The 21,512-nt window shown below is 39.6% G+C and overlaps 1 protein-coding gene across 3 annotated transcripts in view; it reads right to left on the reverse strand.

The window, feature by feature from the left end:
- The window catches only part of MCTP2 (multiple C2 and transmembrane domain containing 2), a 251,723-nt gene that overhangs the window by 101,951 nt on the left and 128,260 nt on the right, over window positions 1-21,512 (reverse strand). For all 3 annotated transcript variants that reach the window (XM_059056947.2, XM_067029545.1, XM_067029546.1), the window contains 3 exons: window positions 20,517-20,610; window positions 6,436-6,538; window positions 4,727-4,829 (listed from right to left, as the gene is read on the reverse strand). In XM_059056947.2, the coding sequence (XP_058912930.1) occupies window positions 4,727-4,829; window positions 6,436-6,538; window positions 20,517-20,610 (300 nt within the window). The remainder of the gene's footprint in view (window positions 1-4,726; window positions 4,830-6,435; window positions 6,539-20,516; window positions 20,611-21,512) is intronic.

Raw genomic sequence — 21,512 nt, forward strand, 5'->3', positions numbered from 1 at the left:
TAGAAAGTTTTGCATACATTGAATTGACAATTGGCATTAACCAGTTTGTCACTGGTGTTCTTGTTATCTTTCTCATTGCTCATATTGGTTAAATCAGCAGGCAATTTAAATATTTTCTTCAAATGTGTTAATATGATTTACTTCTCTTCATTAATTGGATTCTCAAATAAACCAGTGCCTATTCATTAAAAAAAGTTTTGCATATCTATATAATCATTTTAAAAACTTTTTTAAAAAGTTGAACAGAAATGAAATCTATGGAAGGATGGCTCACTGTCCTGTATTTTTTCAATTTTGATGTATATCTGAGCACATGTATATGCTTTGAACAATTCACCACCATTAATAAATACACTGATTTTAGAATATGAATTTTAAGGGAACCAAGAGTCATCCAATATATTCACCCTGATTAAAAGATATAGTGAATTCAGAACAGGCTCTTTATTTAACAGGCTGAAATGCACTTAGCACATTACCATTTCCAGAGAGTAAAAGTTGAAGTACTTTCAATACTTTACACTTAGACATTTTAAAATGTAGTTGGCATTTTCTCTGAAAATGTAAATCAAGTTTTAGTTTATGACTTGATTAAAGAAAATGTGTTCTCACAAAAATTACACACACTCTAAGAAATACAATTTTTGTTTTAAAATATGAAACAAGGTATAATAGGACACTGTTCCATATCCTATAGAGGTAATAGTGAAGCACCAATGAATCCATTTTTATGACTAAAAATATTTAAAAAGCAGGGAAATAAATCCTTTTCCTAAGAGGCATAGAACACAGAATTGAAGGGTTTTCTCTTTGATGCTTTTTTTCTGGGCTTTTTTTCCGGAGTTGCAACCAATTCCTCCAGGAAGAGTCTTCCTCCCCTATAATTTGCTTCACACAGGAGCCAAAGTTTCTTCCTAGTTAACTGCTCTGCTATATCCATGCCAAAGCCTGCAGATAATCCCCGCCAATAGAATAGGCCCCAAACTCCCTCCACCCCTCCTGAGCTGCACTCTCCAGCCTCCCTGTTCACACTGAGACCTAGGCACCAAGGCCGCTCTTTGCTTCCAGAATGTGGCCTCTCCTTTACCCTGCTGTTTCTCTGCTCATGCTTTCCCCTCTGGTTGGAATGGCCTTCATTCTTCACCTCACCCAGCAGTCCCTATCAACACCATCCATACTCCTTCCGGCCAGCTCAGACTCCCTACTTTCTAAAGTCTTCCCAAAGTTAAACTCAGCCCTCCCACCTTGGATTTTCCTGTTCCTTTTATATGGCACCTAATATTTTCGATCTTGTGTGTTCATCTCACAGGCATCACCTATGAAATGCAAGTCTTTACTTAACTCTGTATCCCACCTGCACCCCTGCCCCCCACCTCCATTGCATTGAGCCCAGTGGCTGCACAAAACAGATCTTGGTTATGGCTTTTGGCACAATATTTACTTAACAGCTACTCACTATGGCAGCACAGCATCCTCTTAGGATGGCTCTGATACGAGACTGCCTAATTCAAACCCAGCCTCCCCTACTTACCAGCTACAGGTCTTTCTTTGCCTCAGTTTCCTCATTTGTAGATGGTCATAATAATAAAGCATAACTCATTAGGCTGTCATAGAATTAACGATGTACCATATGGTAAGTGCACAGCACAGGGCTTGCTAGGTAAGTATTGCTCAATAGACATTAAATAAAGAAAAAACCTAGATCTAAATACATTTTTAAATATACCCTCTAAATCAAAAGTTAGAATTATTTTAAAATAATTATAAATATAAACAAAATTTATAAATATAAATACTATAGATATAAGTAATATAAAATTTTTTAAAAATCAAATGATCAATGAAATAACAAACAATATTTGCCTGTTACAGATACTGAGGGTTATGGCCTTTTTTTCTATCACATTTATATCTACACTTTAGGTAGGGAATCAATTCATTTGGAGAAGGTATATTGCGGGTGTATCAGGAAGAGCCCACACAGATCTTACGTAAGATCTGATCACTTGCCCAATCTACTGGCCAAAGCATCAGAAATAAATACGAACTGAAACAGCCATGCTGAACAACAACTACTGAAATGTCTTATTCAGCTCAACATCCCTGGGCCCCCAAAGTCCCTAAGGGGAAACGTGGCTCAGGCCACACTGCCTTTACACAGTGGAGACCTTTCAGATCTGGGCTTATTTCTCCATGTGCTACATTTATATTAGAGACAAGCAGTATAAACCAAATCAAACACTCCCTGGCTGGAAACCTCCCTGTGGTTTCCCATCACCACTAAGAAAGAGCCAAAGTCCTTCTAACTTTCAGGCTGCCAGGGTCCTACAAAAGTCCTCTTCCACACCACCCTATCCCCTATTCTTTCCTATCTCACATTTGTTATTCCATCCACACTGCTCTGCTATTTTTGGAATTTGACAGTCAAGGCCTGGCCTTGGAACCTTTGAACTTGAAGATTTCCTTCCTGGAAGAGTTTCCCCAGATACCCTCCTGGTTTTCTACCCTCCCTTACCTACTTAAGTTCTCAGTCAAATGTTCCCTTTCCAGTGAGGTAATCGCCGCCTGAATCATGGAAAATTGCATCCCTTCCCCATACACATCCTCTTGGAGGCCCCTCCCCCTGCTTCATTTTCTACATAGCACTTTTCACCATCTAACCTACTGTGCATTGCTTTTTTTTTTCTGGTTTGTATATTGCCTCCTGCAATCAAAAGATAAGTTCCAGGAGAGGAGATAGCTTCACTGAGATCATTGTTAGAACATTACCACCTAAAACAATTCTTGGCACACACTGAACACTTGATAAATATTTATCAAATCAATGCTTAGATTGTGGGGCAGCTTATCAGCAACCTGAAAAAGTTAAGGGGCCTAATGGGCTTGCTTGCATTGAAACAAAGTCTTTCACAAATCACTCTATCTTGTATTTTGAAGGATATAGTTTGAAAGCTCTATTAATTTAGGTCAGTGGTTCTCCACTCCATTGGGAGTGACTCTGCCCCCTTCAGAGAACTGGGCGATGTTGCAAGACATCTCTGGTTATCACAATAGTGATGGGTGGATGGGTGCTACCGGCATCTAGTGGGTAGAGGTCAGGGATGCTGCTAAACTTCATACAGTGCATAGGACAGTCCCCGCAGCAGAGAACGATCCGTCCAACAATGTCAGGAGTGCTGAGGCTGAGAAACCCTAAACCTGATTTAGCCAGAGGTAATTTCTTAGATCTAACTCCACAGCATATAGCGATTGTACATTACTTGGGAGGGAGTAAAGAAAGTCAGTCAACTTGTTGGTATTCTAGGAAAACCAAAAACACAAAATGTTTACATGCGAAACAGAGGGAGGTTAATAAAGATACGAAGTGGCGTTCACCCAGCAAGGAATCAAATACGTTACTAAGGATTTATCTATAAAAACAAGAGGAGAAATGTCCAAGAAAAATAAATGTTAGAGAGAAAGGACACTAAATTCTAAAGGAGAGCCTTGGTTCCTTGTCCCTTTAGACCTCTTTAAAATTGTGCCCCATGTTCTTGTTACATATATTCTTTCAGGAATAACTGACAAAGTTGTAATAAAAAAAAAAAAAAAAAAAAAAAAAAAGGAGGGAAATCACCATCTCCTCTCTGAGAGCCGGCGTGGCTTGCTGCTGGTGGTTCAGAACATTCAGCAGCAGCCAGCTCTGCAAGGGAGCAGCTGCTCCACCATGCTCTTCAAGTAACATCAGGGATATGAGAACATGGGGAGAAATTAACCAAGCAATCAAAAAGAGAAGAGATATTAAGAGGTGCAGAGTTTCCCCCTCTGTAAACACCATGTGAGCTAGTCTAATCTCATGGATAAATTACAGACTGCTCCAGCCACAAAAAATGCACTAAGAGCTTTGGGGACATAAGTCTTTGGGAAGAAAGAAATAAAGCCTTCCTCACTGATAAAGGCCATCACAACTCTACCACACATTGTATGAATGGTTGGACAAAAAACTGAAATTCTCTCCTCTAGAAGAGTACATTTGGCATAAACATGAATGCCCAATAAGTGAATTCAGATCGCAGCTTTCCACCTTTGCCCGTGTAAAGACATTATATGATGCTCTCTCCTCTGAATTTTATAGGGTATTTTTTTTTTCATTCAGCTCTTAGCTCACTCTGACACATTACCTTTTAAGGGGACTACCAAAACAGCCCTATTTTTCCAAGAGAGGCTCTCTGCTTTCTTCCACAAAGCACTTTTGGAGACTGAAAACAAACGGGACTACTAAAAAGACAAACAGAATTTTTGAGAAAATGGTCTTTAGTAGAATTGAGAACAACTATGCAGTTATCAGCAAGTAATCTTTGAAGAAATGGGCAGTTAGGAGGCAATCAAGAAAAACATGGATGTTTTTTCATTCACCTATGGAAAATCAGTCACAGATATGTATTCCCTGAAACAAAAGAGAAACTCCTATCTTAAGATGGAAACACTGAGTGTGGATTGAAAGACCCGTCAAAATGTTTGGGTTGGTTAAATCAATACGCAATTGACACACAGAGATAATTATGTGACTTTACATCTGAAACTACTGAAAATACTGGAGAAGGATAAGGAATAAAACAGCTGTTTCCTGCTATAGCTGGGAGGATTTTTTCCCCCCCAGATTGACAAAGATAAAGCAACTCTAGACCATAGAAACTTGTCAACTGTCGAATGACTCACACACTGTATATTAACAAAGGTAACTTACAGACAGCAAGGGAATGGCAACTTTCCCAAGAAAATCAGGGGGTTTATCTCCATCTTCATCAAACACAGTCACTTCCAAAACATCATGAATATCTTTAATGGGACTGAAACAAGAAACACACCATGTATTAGATACAAAAACACAAAAGTGAAGTCTGTTCCATGAAGATCTGAAAACACGGTTTCACTAATTAAATCTGTATGTCCTCAGAGTATAAAAGTACCATTTAATTAAATTCTAAAAATTAAATCAAACTGACTGTATTCCCAAACCTTCCATCAGAGAAGAGTCAGACATCCATATGGAAAAAAAAGTCAACTTTTTTACTATGACATTTTCCATGTATATGTGTACTCAAGGGCAAAACTGTTAAAGAAACGGGATAAAGAAAGAGAACAGGGGACAGAATAAGGAGGACAGTGATTTCAAAGTAGCTTCCAAATGAGAAGAACAAAAATCAGATTTACTTTACTTTAAACTAATGAAGAATTCCCTTAAAAAAAAAAAAAAGATGGTCAAAATCACTATTTGCCGAGATCCCTAGAAAGCATCCTATTGTTGAAACACAGAGTACTAAAAGTCTCATGCATATTTACATACTTATAAACAGTTTTTATGTTGACCAGAAGCCAGACATTGGCTACAATGAAACACGAAGCCATGGTCATTGGCAGGGTGTTGACCAAACCAGAGACTTGCATATGGCAATTTGCAAACCTGCTTAGCACAGGTAATCCTCTTCTCATAGATCCTTGGGAAGTGTCTGCTTGGGAACCACCAACTCCATTCAATACGAACTATATTCTTTCAGTTATAAGGACAGACAGAGCATTTCTTCAGTGTTGTGAGGCCAGTGTACCACCATTTCACCCAAATTCAAAAAGGGGCCTCCCCCTTGATGGCCAGACGCCTTGGAATCTAAAGCAAACTAGGAATATATCCAGCCTCCTAAACGCCTGAGTCTGAAAAGTGAGCATCATTACGGAGCAGGTCATTCAGAGAAGCTGGAATATAAGGAGCCTTTGGGTGTCCTTGAGGAATTGCAGATAATCTATATGTTCCAAAAGACTCTGGCAGAATACAAGCCTTCAGATATTAAAATAATGTTGTACCATATAAGCTCCTTGAATTAAAGACAGGTCTACATTTGTAATTTCTTTTAACCCAGGAATGAAGTAGTCTGGATTTATGGAAGCTTCCTTCTACTCACAGATTAATTTAGTCACTAAAAGACCTACTTTACAGGGCTTCCCTGGTGGCGCAGTGGTTGAGAGTCCACCTGCCGATGCGGGGGACACAGGTTCGTGCCCCGGTCCGGGAAGATCCCACATGCCACGGAGCGGCCGGGCGCATGAGCCATGGCCACTGAGCCTGCACGTCTGGAGCCTGTGCTCTGCAACAGGAGAGGCCACAGCAGTGAGAGGCCCATGTTCCGTAAAAAAAAAAAAAAAAAAGACCTACTTTACAAATGCCTCTCCTATAACACTCCCTTGCAGTTCCAAATGGTCTCTTCTATTATTAACACTATACTCTATAAAACAAAAGCATAAACGTTTTTCAGAAAAAGAAAAACAATAAACTTCACTCTTTGCCTATAAAAATGGACAGAAAGTTCCACTCAGGAGCCCCAGACTGCCCCAAACATATCAGGGATAATTGGTCTCTGAGTTAAAGCTGCTCTTTGATATTCCAGGGGCTAAAGTACTTACAATGTAAAAACTTTGTTCCACTCAGGGTTGAGGTTTTTGTAAATGGTATGTGTCTGAAGTCGGTCATTTCCCAACTCCAACAAGCAAAAGGGATCGCTCTTCCCTGCAAAGAGAACACAGACATGGGTCAGAGACAAAGCAATCTCCTTGGTCAGAGGCAAGTGAATCGCAAAAGTGACAGAGGCAAAGTGAACAAGTCATGCACATTTTTTCCAATTATTATTATTATTTTTTATTTTATATTGCAGTATAGTTGATTTACAATGCTGTGTTAGTTTCAGGTGTACAGCAAAGTGATTCAGTTATACATATACCTATATCTATTCTTTTTCCAACTCTTTTCCCATTTAGATTATTACAGAATATTGAGTAGAGTTCCCTGTACTATACAGTAGGTCCTTGTTAATTGTATATTTTATGCATAGTAGCGTGTATATGTTAATCCCAAACTCCTAATTTATCCCTCACCCCACCTCTCCTCTTTGGTAACCGAAAATTTGTTTCCTAAATCTATGAGTCTGTTTCTGTTTTGTAAATAAGTTCATTTGTATCATTTTTTAGATTCCACATATTGCAACAATAAAATTGGGCTTGCTGACAGAGAACAGACTTGTGGTTGCCAAGGGGGAGGGGATGTGAGGGAAGGATGGATCGGGAGTTTGGGGTTAGCAGATGCAAACTATTAGATACAGAATGGATAAACAACAAAGTCCTACTGTATATTCAATACCCTGTGATAGACCATAATGGAAAAGAATATGAAAAAGAATGTCTATATATATATATATATATATATATATATATATATATATATATGTATAACCATCACTTTGCTGTACAGCAGAAATTAACACAGCACTGTAAATCAACTACACTTCAATTTCTTTAAAATGTGCTTGCTAAAAGACTGAACGTGAGCCTCTCTTTTTAGCAAGCCGTGTAAGGCCTGTGTGGGAATTCGGGAGGTCGACAGACATACAGGTGTCAGCACACTTATTGGACTGGGACTGACACACAACCCAGATGCAGCCTTGAGAGCAATGGCAACACTGGTTTCACAAGAGCAGGTGTCAATGTGGCATGTGAGAGAGTCCAAGTTTGTGTTTTGTTTTCAAACAGAAGCACATCTCTGTTTCCCTCCTAAATTCTCTTTGAGCCAATATAATTTTTTTTCTTTTTTTGGCTGCATCGTGTCTTAGCTGCGGCACACGGGGTCTTCATTGAGGCACGCGGGATCTTTCGTTACTGTGCGCAGGCTCTTCACTGTGGCACGCAGGCTTCTCTCTAGTTGCGGTGTGCGGGTTTTCTCCCTCTAGTTACGGCACGCACGCTCTTCGCTGTGGCATGCAGGCTTCTCTCTAGTTGCGGTGTGTGGGTTTTCTCCCTCTAGTTGTGGCGCTCGGGCTCCAGAGTGCATGGGCTCTATAGTTTGCAGCACATGGGCTCTCTCGTTGAGCCACACGAGCTCAGTAGTTGTGGCGCACGGGCTTAGTAGCCTCGCGGCATGTGGGATCCTAGTTCCCCGACCAGGGATCGAACCCACATCCCCTGCATTGGAAGGCGGCTTCTTTACCACTGGACCACCAGGGAAGTCCCTGAATGAATACAGTTACTCGTCTACAACTGGAAGTCTATGATAACTTACATGCTTCTACGAGGTGATAAGAGAAATGAGAAAAAGTGTAACCATGGCTATTTAGGAGTTAAAACTCTGTTCTGGAGTGAGTGGCCACATACACATATGATCTTCTATATTTAGTAAATGGTGAGAATACACATGGGACATTTTCGGTGCTCAGACACATGCGGAAGTCTAATTGTATAAGGTTAAGTTCAAAGTTTCTATCTTAAAAAATAATGAAGCTTAACCTTTACTTCTCCCATCTCACCTCTTCTTCTTCTTCCACCCTACCTCACAGAGCCTCCAAAAGAAAAAAAATAAAAAGATTAGAAAATCCTGAATCCAAAGGGGAACACAGAAAGTTACTGCACAAGAAGTCTCTCCCCTTCTGTTGGGCTTGGCAGAAGAACCAAGAGTTGAAACCGTCAGGGTCTTTAACGTTCGCAGGACATGAACACACGGCCTACCTCTGTGCACACTGGCGCTTTACAAAGTGGTGTGTACTAAATTAATTGGGGGCAAAAGGACAGACGTTCCTCCAACAAATGGCCAAGGAATCCCAGACCAGGGCCTAACTCAGACGGTGCTCAGGCCACTTGACCTACTGGCCTACCATTCAGGTCACTGAACCTACATCTAATTCACTTAATAACCAGGAGCTCTGAAGTACTGCAAGTCATTAGAGAGACACATGTGCAGGAGCCAGCATTAAGATGATATTTCAAAAAAGGAAGAAAAGAAGAGCAGCTGCATGGCTAAGAGTCAGTGTTAAACAGGAGATTCCATTCAACTGACTAGTGGCTTGGACACTTAGATGCCTGGCCAAAGCTTTTAAGTCAAGGCTATTATCTCAGTGGCCAGCAGACAGGGATCGAGCCATGGACACAGATGAATGCACTGGGGTTGTCACTTACAAATAATGGAAATGATCCCTGTCTAAATTTAGCAGAAAAGGAATTTATTAAAATAATAGCAAGCAGCTCTCGGGATCAGACCACAGATTGGAAAATCAGGCTGGAAAAATCACTGGAAACCAAAGAATGCTGAGGGATGCTCAGGCACAGACTCTCAATCAATCTCTCGCCCCAGGAAAGGTCTGGCGTGGCCTCTGCTTCCCAGGAAAACTGGCCTCACCGACACTTCCGACCCCAGCCCCTAAATGTAGCTGCTTCTATTATGAATTCTCCACTCCTGCTTCTTTGCCTCACTTGATGTAGATGTAAAGGAATTGCTCCTGCCTAGCAAGTCCTCACGCACTAACTTCCAGGGCTCAGAAAGGGAGTACATACTGGCTTTCCACCACATGAAAGTGGCTCTGAGCCTTTCCCCAAAACATTCGATGAGAAGCACCCCAAACCTAGAAGCGGTTTCAGCTGTTGGGAAGCCCAAATCACACACACACACACACACACACACAAATCCATCTGCATCTTGCTTCTTTAAGACATTTTACTCAGCCATAAAAAAGTGAAATAATGCCATTTGCAGCAACATGGATGGATCCAGAGATTATCATACTAAGTGAACTAAGTCAGACAAATATCACATGATATCACTTATTTGCAGAATCTAAAAAAAAAATGATACATTTTGTAATTTTCTTGTTTCTAGTTGTGGCCTTTTCTTTTCTGCCTAGATAAATTCCTTTAGCATTTGTTATAAAGCTGGTTAAAAAAAATGTGATACAAATGAACCTATCTGCCACATATAAATAGACTCACCGAAGGGGATGGAGGTGGGGAGATAAATTCGGATTTTGGGATTAACACACTACCATATAAAACAGATAAACAACAAGGACCTACTGGATAGCACAGGAACTATATTCAATATCTCGTAATAACCTATAATGGAAAAGAATCTGATTCATATGTGTATAACTGAATCACTCTGCTGTGCATTTGAAACTAACACAACACTGTAAATTCACTACACTTCAATTTTTTTAAAAAGGCAGTTTAACTCTGGGACTGTGTTTCACGGGGCACAGGGTACGGGGTGGGTGACAGTGCAGAAGGTCATGACATCTCTCGAGTAACATGAAAAGAACATGAACATGAAAGAACACACATGTTCTCAGCTTCATACTCAAGTAGACGATGCTCAGCCCCTCAACCCAAGCTGAAACCACTACTTAACCATGGCATGTGGGATCTTCCCGGACGGGGGTACGAATCCATATCCCCTGCATGGGCAGGTGGACTCCCAACCACTGCGCCACCAGGGAAGCCCGGCAGGCGGATTCTTAACCACTGCACCACCAGAGACACTGACATGACATCCCACCAGCACTGGCTCGGGGGGGAATCGTCTGAGACTTGTAATGAAAGCCCGGGGATTCCTCCACAGTGACGTGGAGAGGGTCCGGGCTGAGCCCTGCCTCCCCCCACCGCCTCTCCAGCATACTCTTCCGCTATCGCAGCTAATAAGGAACAGCCTTCCTTCCAGCAACTGGGAACTTCAATTTTGTGTCTCCAAGGAACACACTGTGCCGACTCTCTAAAGATAATTCTGTCAAAGCTCATTAAAATGCTGCATTTATTAATATTACAGTATAAACAGGCAGAGAGGAGGAAGAAGAAGTTAAGACATTAACACATTTATAGAGTAATGTATATACACTTTAGGATTGATTTCTTGCCCTTCAAAGTTTCCAGATAGACAGAGACTTTCAAAACATTTAAATAATGAGTATTTCTATTCAATCATGATAAAACGATCTCCCATCACAAATGTTTCCCAAGAGTACCAAGCAAACAGTACCAGACAAGGTGACATATACACTTGGGTCTGCACTTTTGCTCTTTGTTCCACCTGTTTTTACAGGTAAAACATCTAGATGACTTCTTCTACATCCAGATGCCGTGTCACCTTGACATGGCTATACCACTAGTGATTCAGATTCACTGTGGGGTGATGTTTTAGCGCCTTGCTCTCAATAGCCTTTGCTATTTTTGAACAGCATGTTAAAATTCATTTGTATTCCTTGAATGGCAAGTGGAGGTTCCTCGCTTAAATAATTTTACCTTTATATTAGTTACAGAAGTTGAATGACAAGCAATAAAAGTATTTTAGAGGTCAAATCATTCATCAAACAAATATTTATTAAGCGCCCATTCTGCTCTTGGCACTGAACCAGGCGGCCCCAATGTACACAGACCATGAAGTCATTACCTTCAAGGAACTCTCATAATAATCATGCTTTTCAGCAAATGTCACCTTTTCAGTGAAAACTTCGCTCACATCCTCTGCCAGAGGACTAAGCTGTTCCCCTCTGTGATCTCCAACTGTATATTTTCCTTGCCCCTTTTCAACTGCACACCTGTACATCTCTGTTCTGTATTTAGCCCTGTATTTCATTTAAGGGGCCCAATGCAGGCACAACCAAGGTATGCGTGCCCCTCTCATGCCCTGTGAAGAGTGTCCTGGCCCAGTGACAGAAGGCAGCGGGGGACTTCGGGCTCTGGTGATGGGTGTTGGCTGGAGGGAGCCAGGCTACCCCCACTCTGTGCAAAAAACAATGCTTCATGCAGGTTCTCCTTTAATCTTCACGTCCATTCTATGAGGTAAGGTATGTCTGTGCCATTTTGCAGATGAGGAAACTGAAGTTCAGAGCCATTTAATTTGGTTGGTTAAAGTCCAGAAAGATTTCACAGTGGAGGTGAATTCTAAGAAAGGTTTAGGAGGAGACTGATTTGGTTAAAAGAAATGGATAGGTCCTTACTGAGGAGATAGGGACAGATCGGAGCCTAACACTCATTAAGTAGATGGATGGATGGATGGATGGATGGATGGATGGATGGATGGATAGATAGATAGATAGATAGATAGATAGATAGATAGATGATAGATAGATACATATATATGCATACATACAGCTAAATAGTGGTGATCAGGAAATATAAGATATGGGTGGATAAAGGAAGAGACTGGCTGGAAGCCTGGAAGGCCATGACTGGTGCTTTTTTTAAAATTTTTATTTCTTTTTACTTATCAAGCAGCCAGGAGCCACCAAAGACTGTCAACACAAGGGGCAAGAATTTCTAGAGGAAGGTAATTCCTGAAGCTAACTGTGGAGCATTATAGCTCAGGCTAGGGGCGGATGTGGGAGTGGGGACAACAGCCATTCCAGACTTCATTTCCAAAATCTCTCCCTTCAATTCTTGTCCCCAACTGTCTGTTGATAAACCTTACTTTTGCATATTGGAGCCAATTCTAGTGTTCATCCTGAAAATCTGTGTTCTCTGACAACTTATCCCACACCATCCACCCTGATCTATCTCCTATTCCCTAACCTTTATCAAGTCGGCGTGTCTGTGCCCCACCCCTGACCAGCACACAGAGGTATGGGGCTCAGTCATGCTTCCTAACTGTGTGTGTGGAATGGCTTCTCCCTGCAATGCTCACCCAAGCCCCGCTTCTCTCCCCCCCCACCCCACCCTCCCAAAAAAAGGACCAACTAACCTCCAAGGCCTAGTTCAAGAAGCATCATCTGCATGGAACTTACTCTGCCACCTTAAACTCCAGGGAGCTCCCCACTCAATCTCCTATGATCATTAGTTTGGGTATCATAATGCCACACTGTATGATGTGCCTACTCCTCCCTTCAACAAATAATTTATGGTTTCCTGAAATGTGGAAAGTACTGTGCAGAGTTGTGAGATGGATTTTAAAGAAAGAGAAAACACTGATCTCTATTCCTTCTGGACCTAACTTTCAAGTATCTCCTGCCTTCCCGAGTGGCTTGCAAGCATCTCTAATCCAAACAATGGCCTCGGTGGCATCCCGCAGATGAGGACGGATGGCTTCACCGTGGCAGACATCCAGAGCTGGGGACAGATGGGTCTCACTTAGGACTGTGAGGTCTGCAAAGGATGAGGACACTATTGCTGAAATGTTTTTTAACTATATTTCTGATATTGTAATATTCTAGCACACATAGAACAAACAAGAACTGATGACATGAGAATTTTTCCGTTTTCTAATTCCATTCCCCTGTCACTACTCAAGCTCCATAAAGCACCATCATCCACTGAATTTGCCTAACATCTCCTCATTTTCAGTCTTGCACCCCCCAAATCCTTGCTCTTTGCAGCCACCAAAATAAACCTGTATTTAAGTTCATATCGGATCATATCAGTTCCCTACTTAAAAAGGTCTCTAATTTCTTCACCTGGACCCCATGTGCCTATATAATCCGGTCCCACCTAACAACAATAGCCTCCCCACCCCTGAGGGTCCCCTTGCTCTGTTCTCCAGTTTCACTTGCTTTTCTGAATGTCTTGGGAGAGCCCTGCAGGCTTTGGAACATGCTTTGAAAACTGCTTTTCCTTCAGCTCTACTGTGTTAACTCCTCCTTATCCCTGACACCTCAGCTAAAACATCACTTCCTGCAGGAACACCAGTCAGGTGTCCCTTTAATGAACCTTGACACCTGTTCTTGACCTTGACAGTATCATTGTCATTAGATGCCACTGGGTTAGCAGTTCACTCCATGTGAAGGCAGGGACCAATTCCTCTCCCCCACCATGTCACCAGGACCCACCACAGGCTCACACCCAGAGGAGGTATACTGGCTGAGTAAATTAAGATCTTACTAAGAAGCCAGCAAGATCAGTTGTTAATCAATGAACTGAACTCATTCACTCACAAGGTACCTGTAAGCTACAAACTGCTAAATCTTCGATAAACTCCCAAACTTTACATCAACTAGAGTTCATGTGCCTTGGCAGACTGCTAAAGCAGGTGGCCTGCCAAGGCAGATTTGTATCGTTTTTTACGTGTTTTTAAAATGTTGGTCTTGATTTGGGATCATCTAGCCATGAGGTTCTCATGAAAATTAAGAGCACTAAATCACTATGGCTGAGCTTCCTAGAAATTCAATTACAGTCAATCCTTTGAAAATGGGGCATCTTTAAGAGGGGATGTATTGCTATGAATATAGCTTCAAATAGCAGACAATGAAAACAAACTAGAAAATGGACATGTGACTTAAAATTCCCAACGAACAACAACCATAGGACTATTTTATTTCTCTTTTGATACAAGCAGTCTTATGTTTCAAAAAAACCCAAAACAGGGCTTCCCTGGTGGCACAGTGGTTGAGAGTCCGCCTGCTGATGCAGGGGACACGGGTTCGTGCCCCGGCCCAGGAAGATCCCACATGCCGCGGAGCAGCTGGGCCCATGAGCCATGGCCGCTGAGCCTGCGCGTCCAGAGCCTGTGCTCCGCAACACGGAGAGGCCCCAACAGTGAGAGGCCCGCGTACCACAAAAAAACCAAAACAAACAAACAAAAAAACCCTAAACAACAGAAAACAAAGCTAGTGTTATAATTTACAGAAACTACTCAAACGTCAGTATTACAGCATATGGCTGGAATATTTCTACGCTATAATATGGTATCTAACTGCAGTATTTTGGTCAATAGTTTCTCAAAATAGCACTTTCATATACAACAAAAAATTTGATAAGCTCATAAAAGCATTTTATGTCAATAAAACTATTATCCATATTATCAAAATGTGAATACAAGCACGAAACTGGTTTAAGTATGAGAATTTTCCTACCATGAAGCATGTTTTTTCTTCACTTTTATCAGGCAATAGAAACAGAAACAAAAAGAAACAAACATCATAGAGTGGTAATTATAGATTTCTAAAAGTGGTTGAAAAGCTAAAAGTGATTAGCAACGCTGATATTTCCAACACTATTTAAAATTAGAGAAATCATAAACAAAATACCAAGAAGACAATAACCTGTGAAATTCCCCAGGTCAACTGTACTCTTAAAAAAAAAGTTTAATAAAGAATGGGAATAGCATTTATTGAGCATGTAATATGTGTCAGATATGCTCATTTAGGTTTTAATTTAACTCTCAAAATACCCATGAGAAGCTGGAGGCTTATGGGGACCCAAGGCTGGTATGTGGTAGAACCAAGATTTACACATCTGTTTCTATACATTTTCTATACCATAATACATGGGGATTAAAATGAAAGGCAGCTACCATAAAAATAAAGAGCAAATAAAATGGGGAATAATTTTCATCTGCAGTGAATAAATTATTGAACTGAACATTAATTTACCCAAAGCATGAGTTTCAGTCTCTTGGAAAGGGATCGTGTACTTAATGAATGAATGGAGAACTTTACCAGTCATGGGAGAGCAACCTTGCGTGTGGAACAGAGAGCTCCTCCTAATGGCATTGCCAAGGAACCACTCAACTGAAAATGCCACCCAATTTTGAGCAAGGTCCTCATCCACATCAATGATACTCACTGCCCCCTAGAGAAGGAAGAGTGAAGTGATCACAAGCTCCCTACAGGTAAGTGTGTCTGATCTGTAGTAGATGCTCAATGAACATTTCTTGAAGATCACTAGATCTACCCACCACGGTGACTTTTCTTAAATTAAGACAAACTCAGAAAGCATTTGGAAAACTATACTGGGCTCCCTGAAAAGAAGTATGGAGTTCTTGAATTAAATGTGTCTTTGTTCTCCTGGATCAGGCACTGTTATGGCCCCTGACATGCTTATTTATCACATAAGACTACTTCCCCATAATCCATATTTTTTTGTTTGAAAACACAGTCTTTTCCATTCCTCTGATAAAGATTCTCTAATTACCAGATTCTGTTAATTTTGTAGTTGTCTTACTAACATTGGAAACAGAGAAAGGCTCCAAGTGACAATCTTACAGCCAAGAAGTCAAAAAAATCCAGATATATTTGGAAAATTTTTGCGTTTTATGGGTGGGTTTAGTATAGCAAAAAGTAACAAAAAATCGCAATGATAAAAAAGACCCCTGGAGAACAGTAACTCCAAATTGTGAGGAAAGGTGGTTATCTCCAGTTTTGTTCCTTCGTTGCCTCCTGATAATTCCCCAGCTTCTCATCATGACATACAGCGTATTATGACAGGAACATGAAAAATTAAGATGGGATTGTGCTATACCAAAAGAAGGGCTATTGAGACCCACACCCTATTATGCTAGGTTGTTAGAACACTTACTATCGTCCTATATGGAGGTGGGCTTGCAATGCTGTTCTCATTGCTCTTTTGCCACTGCTGGCATGACGAGGTAAAGAAAACTCTCCTAAGCTTCTATCGCCCCTATTTTATGTCAGAATACTTAATGGCTAGGGTCATCTTGGTGGTGTTAACAGCGTGGAGGAATAAAGCGGAGGGAGACTAAAGAATAACCTACCCTGCCACTGGAAGATTCCTTAAGGAGAAGGGTGTTAATATATAAGAACCCTTTTAGAACAAAATTAATATATACAAAGCTTAATTAGTAGGGAGGAAGATGTGTGAAACCCACATTTTGATTCTAAGAATATAAGAGAAGGGTCACTGACTAAGTGCTGAATCTTGGCAGGTGCGTTATGCAAATAGAGGCCGTGATGGTTTCAGTGCTGATACACGGAAGGAGCCCCCGTCATACAATTCTGGAAGCTGCCCCACAATATTCTATCAATTATAACAAGGCTATCCATAACATTTCTCCGTGTATGCGCTGAACACAGTAAATACTTTCCTACTCTTCACTGGTGGATCTCCCAATAGGTAAGATAAGCATTGCCATGTACTGAAATACAATTCTGATCAGAAAACATTTCAGTTCCCTAACTATTTTTCTGTTTACGTATTATCTACTTGATTACTTTTTTATAGCCTATGAAACGAACTTTGCATTGTTTTTGTTTGGTTTTTATTGCTTTCTTCTCAAAACAGCTGAGTTCTAAGACTAGCGGCAGCTGAGTGAAGTATGTTGGTCTCATTAAACATTACAAACAGCTATGCTCACCTTGAGTTTCAAAGTACAATTTATCATCTGTTTTGTGAATCAAGGCTATGGCCTTGTTTACTACAGAAGAACTGACATCAGACAGGATAACCTATTACTTAAAAATTTTAGGTTACATTGGACACAAGGTGTTTGTGAGACAAATGCTTTAATAAAAATATCTGACAGGCTTTTCTACTAGAATAACTGTGTATGGCTATCCATATCTCATATTGGCTGCAGAGAACATTAAAATATCTTTCACCAATTTTACAGGGATGGACTGCAAGGAAGTTAATTACCTCCGATTCTTTAAAATAAAAAGTCTTCTTACTTATATACAAACAAATGTCAGATACACACACAAAAATGCCAAGCTATATGTAAATTTAAATTTATTAACTCTAGGGTAGGTTCAATCACACAATAAAATAGCATATTTAGAAAAGAATGAATTAGTTTCAAAAAATAATAAATTATCTTTTCTACACAGTATTAGAACACTGAAGCCTTTATCTTTTATAAATATCTTAATATTGGTAACATATCTAGATTTAGGTTTCTAATATCTTATAACATTTGGAAAGCTACACTACTTTTTTTCTTTATATAAAAAAGTTAAATTTTTAATTGCAAAGAAGTTCACCTTAGTGCAAGTATATATATAATGTATATATATGATATATATTATTCCAATGTTCTAAAATACTAGCAAAGTAATGAGGATTTAATTTCCCCCAAGTTTAATTTATTTTTACGGCTACATAATCATAACATCAATAACCATTCATGAGGAATATCCACCTAACTTTGATCCGATTAGCATAAGGGACTGATATTTTCTTTTTCGAATCGCTACTTGCAAAAATATAGATAACTTTAAATTGGCAAACCACTGTTCGCAGGGCTGCCAAGTACCTTCATTTCTCCTCTAGGACAAAAGGTCCCTGCACTTGGCAAACCGTAACCTTCACCTCCATATGGACCACTGCCAGGATCTGCTCCCATGGACTTTTGTTTTATCAGAGTCCCTGAATCTAACTTGAAGCATCAGTTATTATGGTTATTTGGTATTGTTTTCAAGAAACAATTACAGAAAAAAAAGAAAAACTATCACGAAAAAAAGTAGGAAGGTTTGAAAGTTCCCTTTTGCACTGTCTAAAACGACCACCATTCTTTGAAAATGTGCCTGGCTATTCAGAGTAAATGCAGTTCTTTTTAATTTGCAGGAGTGAATACTTTGTTCCCTGAGCAAGTGCAATGAAACACTCAGTTATAAGGCAAGGATGACTGGGAAATGCTGTATATAAATAGTTACTTATTTCTTAAATGTTTCCAGCACTAGCAATGATGAGTACCTCTTCTGATCCATGATCAAGTGAAGCTGGCGGGGTTTTTTTTTCTGCATATCAAGTGAATTGGTAACAATAATAACAGCAATAATGTATGAGTCACCACTGTATGGTATGATCGCTAACATCTCGGAGGCATTAATTACATCTCTACTGCTACTTCACAGCATCCTGAATCCACTTCTTTTTTCGCATAGAAAAGTTACTTTACAACCCTCCGGATTAGGTCCATTTTGTTGCCCTAAAGCAACACCTTGGTTTGGAACAGAATGGATGAGCCTACCAACCTATAAAGAACATCAGACTGTGAAATTTGATTCTAAGAATAAAGATCGATATGGGGTAAAGACATGTTTAGCTAATGACAAGGATCTTTGCTTCAATTCAGAAGAGTGATGATTTTCTCATAAATAATACAGAGATAGTAAAACACCAGGGCATTTAGCTAAATCGCTTAGCATTATTTGGTTTCTAACCACTGCTGTATGTTAATGGAATCCTCAGGTACTCACCACCTTCATCCACTCCAAAACTATCTACTGAATATCCTGAATGTCAAGAAAATGACAAAATGGTAGCATTTTGCCCCAACATTATTCTTCTGAAAAGTGGGTTTTGCCTTATCGTCTGATCTTTATAAAAACTTCCATTTTCCAGGTTTCTCGCCTATAAACTTTAACAGTCAAAGTGCTCTTTGGAGAATTCACATTGGCCTGAAACAACCTCCATCAATCCTAGTTTTGGGGGTGCTTTATGGAAGTCACCTGATAGGAAGCATAAAATAAGGTAAGTTTTTAAAAAGTATTTCCACATATGTATGTAGTTGTACATAGCCTTTTAAAAAAATGTTTAATGCATTTCAATTAGTTCCTGGCGAACACAAAATATACAACTACAGAAAGAATATTTGAAAATACTGCTTGAAAGCATAAATGATTTCTTGGGGCCTGAGACAACGTTTACTGAGACATCAACAATCAGAGATTCAAACAGTGTTGTATCTAAACACTGAGATGGAAGTAAAACACAATTTGCTCTGGAAAACTGGTTGATAACTCTACATGTGCTTTAGTGATGACAAAACTACTGTCAAAGGCACATGAAACGTCTGAATTAAGCGTTTTCATAAACTGTAAGTTTCAAAAGGAAAATTTCTAAATCAATCTAAGACTACATAAACATTTGCAAGTAAACTGATGAATATTACAAGTCATTACTGAAGTATTTCATCCACAACCCTGAGAATTTATATATTCAAATTAGCTGAAAAAGCATTTTTGGATATTCTCACTGGGCATTTCCTTAAAATTGAGATCACCTTATTTGGGGGGGCTTATAGAGTAGTGATTTCCATTGGTTCATTTTTTGAAGGAGGGTGAGAACTCTTTTTTTTAAACCAAGTTCATATATCCCATCATTTTTGTAATATAAAGTGCTTCTAATTAACATTCTCTTTTCCAGAGTTTGAGCTACCTCAAACTCAGAAGTGCAGAGCTTCCACAAATATAGAGAGTAGACCACATTCTAAAATTATGATATAACAACAACAACAAAAATGCACTACTGCATAAACAGATAGATCCATGTTGTGTAATAGTCTTCATATTCATCAATTTACTTGATAAATAGCATCTGTCATATAGGTGCTTAAATTGTTAGTCAGTACAAGGGGGTAACTCAGAAATGAGGCAATGAGTGGAGAGGCATCCTCTGATCAGACACTGGAACGTTTGGATTACTCCCCTCATAGTCAAGCATAATTCAGCACAAAGCATGTCAGTTCCAGCCTCTGTCTGTAAGTTCCAGGTAGTGAAGCTTCGAGAGAAATTTTGTATAAAACAATGGCAATGGCAAAGTGGTTCCATGGCCAAGACTTTGGTTACTGTTACAGAGAAGTGCCAGCCAGCCAGATTTAGGACCCATGTACTATACCCTGTGAAGAATAAAACACTGTCTGCACACAGCGCTGCAAGAGAAAAGGCAAGAAGTCAACTCTGCCTTCTGAGGTCCTATAGAAAAGGTTCATCGAACATTTAACAAATAAAGAAGTCATGACATGAATCATCCACAAATATCTTTGAAAGCTAAATGGACTAGCACATTATCTAATTGTAGGAAAATTACTTGAAAAAGATAATTTTGCAAAAAATGTGAAGTGAGAGAACTTGTTGTCTGCACCTTTTTTTCTTCTGTGACTCTGTCTGAAAGAGTATGATTGCTCTGTACATGCTTCTACTTAGTAAAACATTTCACTCTGCCACCAAATCACTTCAAAGAAGGAAATAAATAAAAATGAATAAAAAGATGAAAATTTTCTATACCTGAGAAATCTGCTGCTAAGAGATCTACTGCCTTTAAAACCTTCACTTGTAAAATGCCGACATCCTTCATATTTTTCAGGGAGTTCTGTAAGCACTGGGGGGAGAAAAGTAGATCACAAATGAACACAGCTTTCCAATATACTGTTTAATGCCAAAAAGTCCCTATAGAAAGTACCTTCTAGATTTATCATCATCTTTCTCATGCAATGCTAAGAAAAGTTCCAATGTGCATTGCATCAGTCAACAGGAAACTTAGGCATTTGCAGCAACCAGATTAAAAGTGACTGAGAATTAATTAACTCCCCTTTCAAAACAAACAAATTACAAAGCGCATGCAATCTACTTTTAACATCACCCCCTGGTGATAGTACAGACATCCCACCGGGAAAATGGGTGTAGAACTACATTCATTCTCTTTTCCCCCTTTCTCTTTAATGAAACTTTTAAATCACCCGAAAAGGCAACATTATTCTGACCTAGTTAGAACAAACTTTATGGATATCAGAGGACTAAACTTGGACCCTTTGTAGATACTTATTACTACCAGAAAGAGAGTAGGGATGGAAATGGAATGAATTTTCTAGTCCATGTTACAGCCAGCTCATTAGAGACTGAGCATCTAGTACTGCTCTGTAATCACATTTACTTTCATTTTTAGTTTGCATGTGCCGAAGCTCTAGTATATCTACTGATAATTCTTAAGCATGTATAGAAATATTTAGATGTCTATGCACATTGCATTCTTTAGAAATTGTGCACAAGATAAGAGAGAAGCAAATAAATGCTCTTTGCATGCCTCCAAAACACATTTGCTGAAAAAGATGCTGCTTTCAAACCTTTGGAAATAGTATTTCCATCATCATTAGATAACTAAAAACCTGTGATAAGTGGACCCCAGGGATTTATGGAAGGGTAGTAAAATCCTTGTTATTTAGGCATTTCAGGAAAGGCTTAATAATAGCTAAGGTTTGCCTAACTTAAATCTTAGGAAGCACC

This window comes from Kogia breviceps, chromosome 3 (assembly GCF_026419965.1).
Source record: "Kogia breviceps isolate mKogBre1 chromosome 3, mKogBre1 haplotype 1, whole genome shotgun sequence".
NCBI classification, from domain to species: Eukaryota; Metazoa; Chordata; class Mammalia; order Artiodactyla; family Physeteridae; genus Kogia; species Kogia breviceps.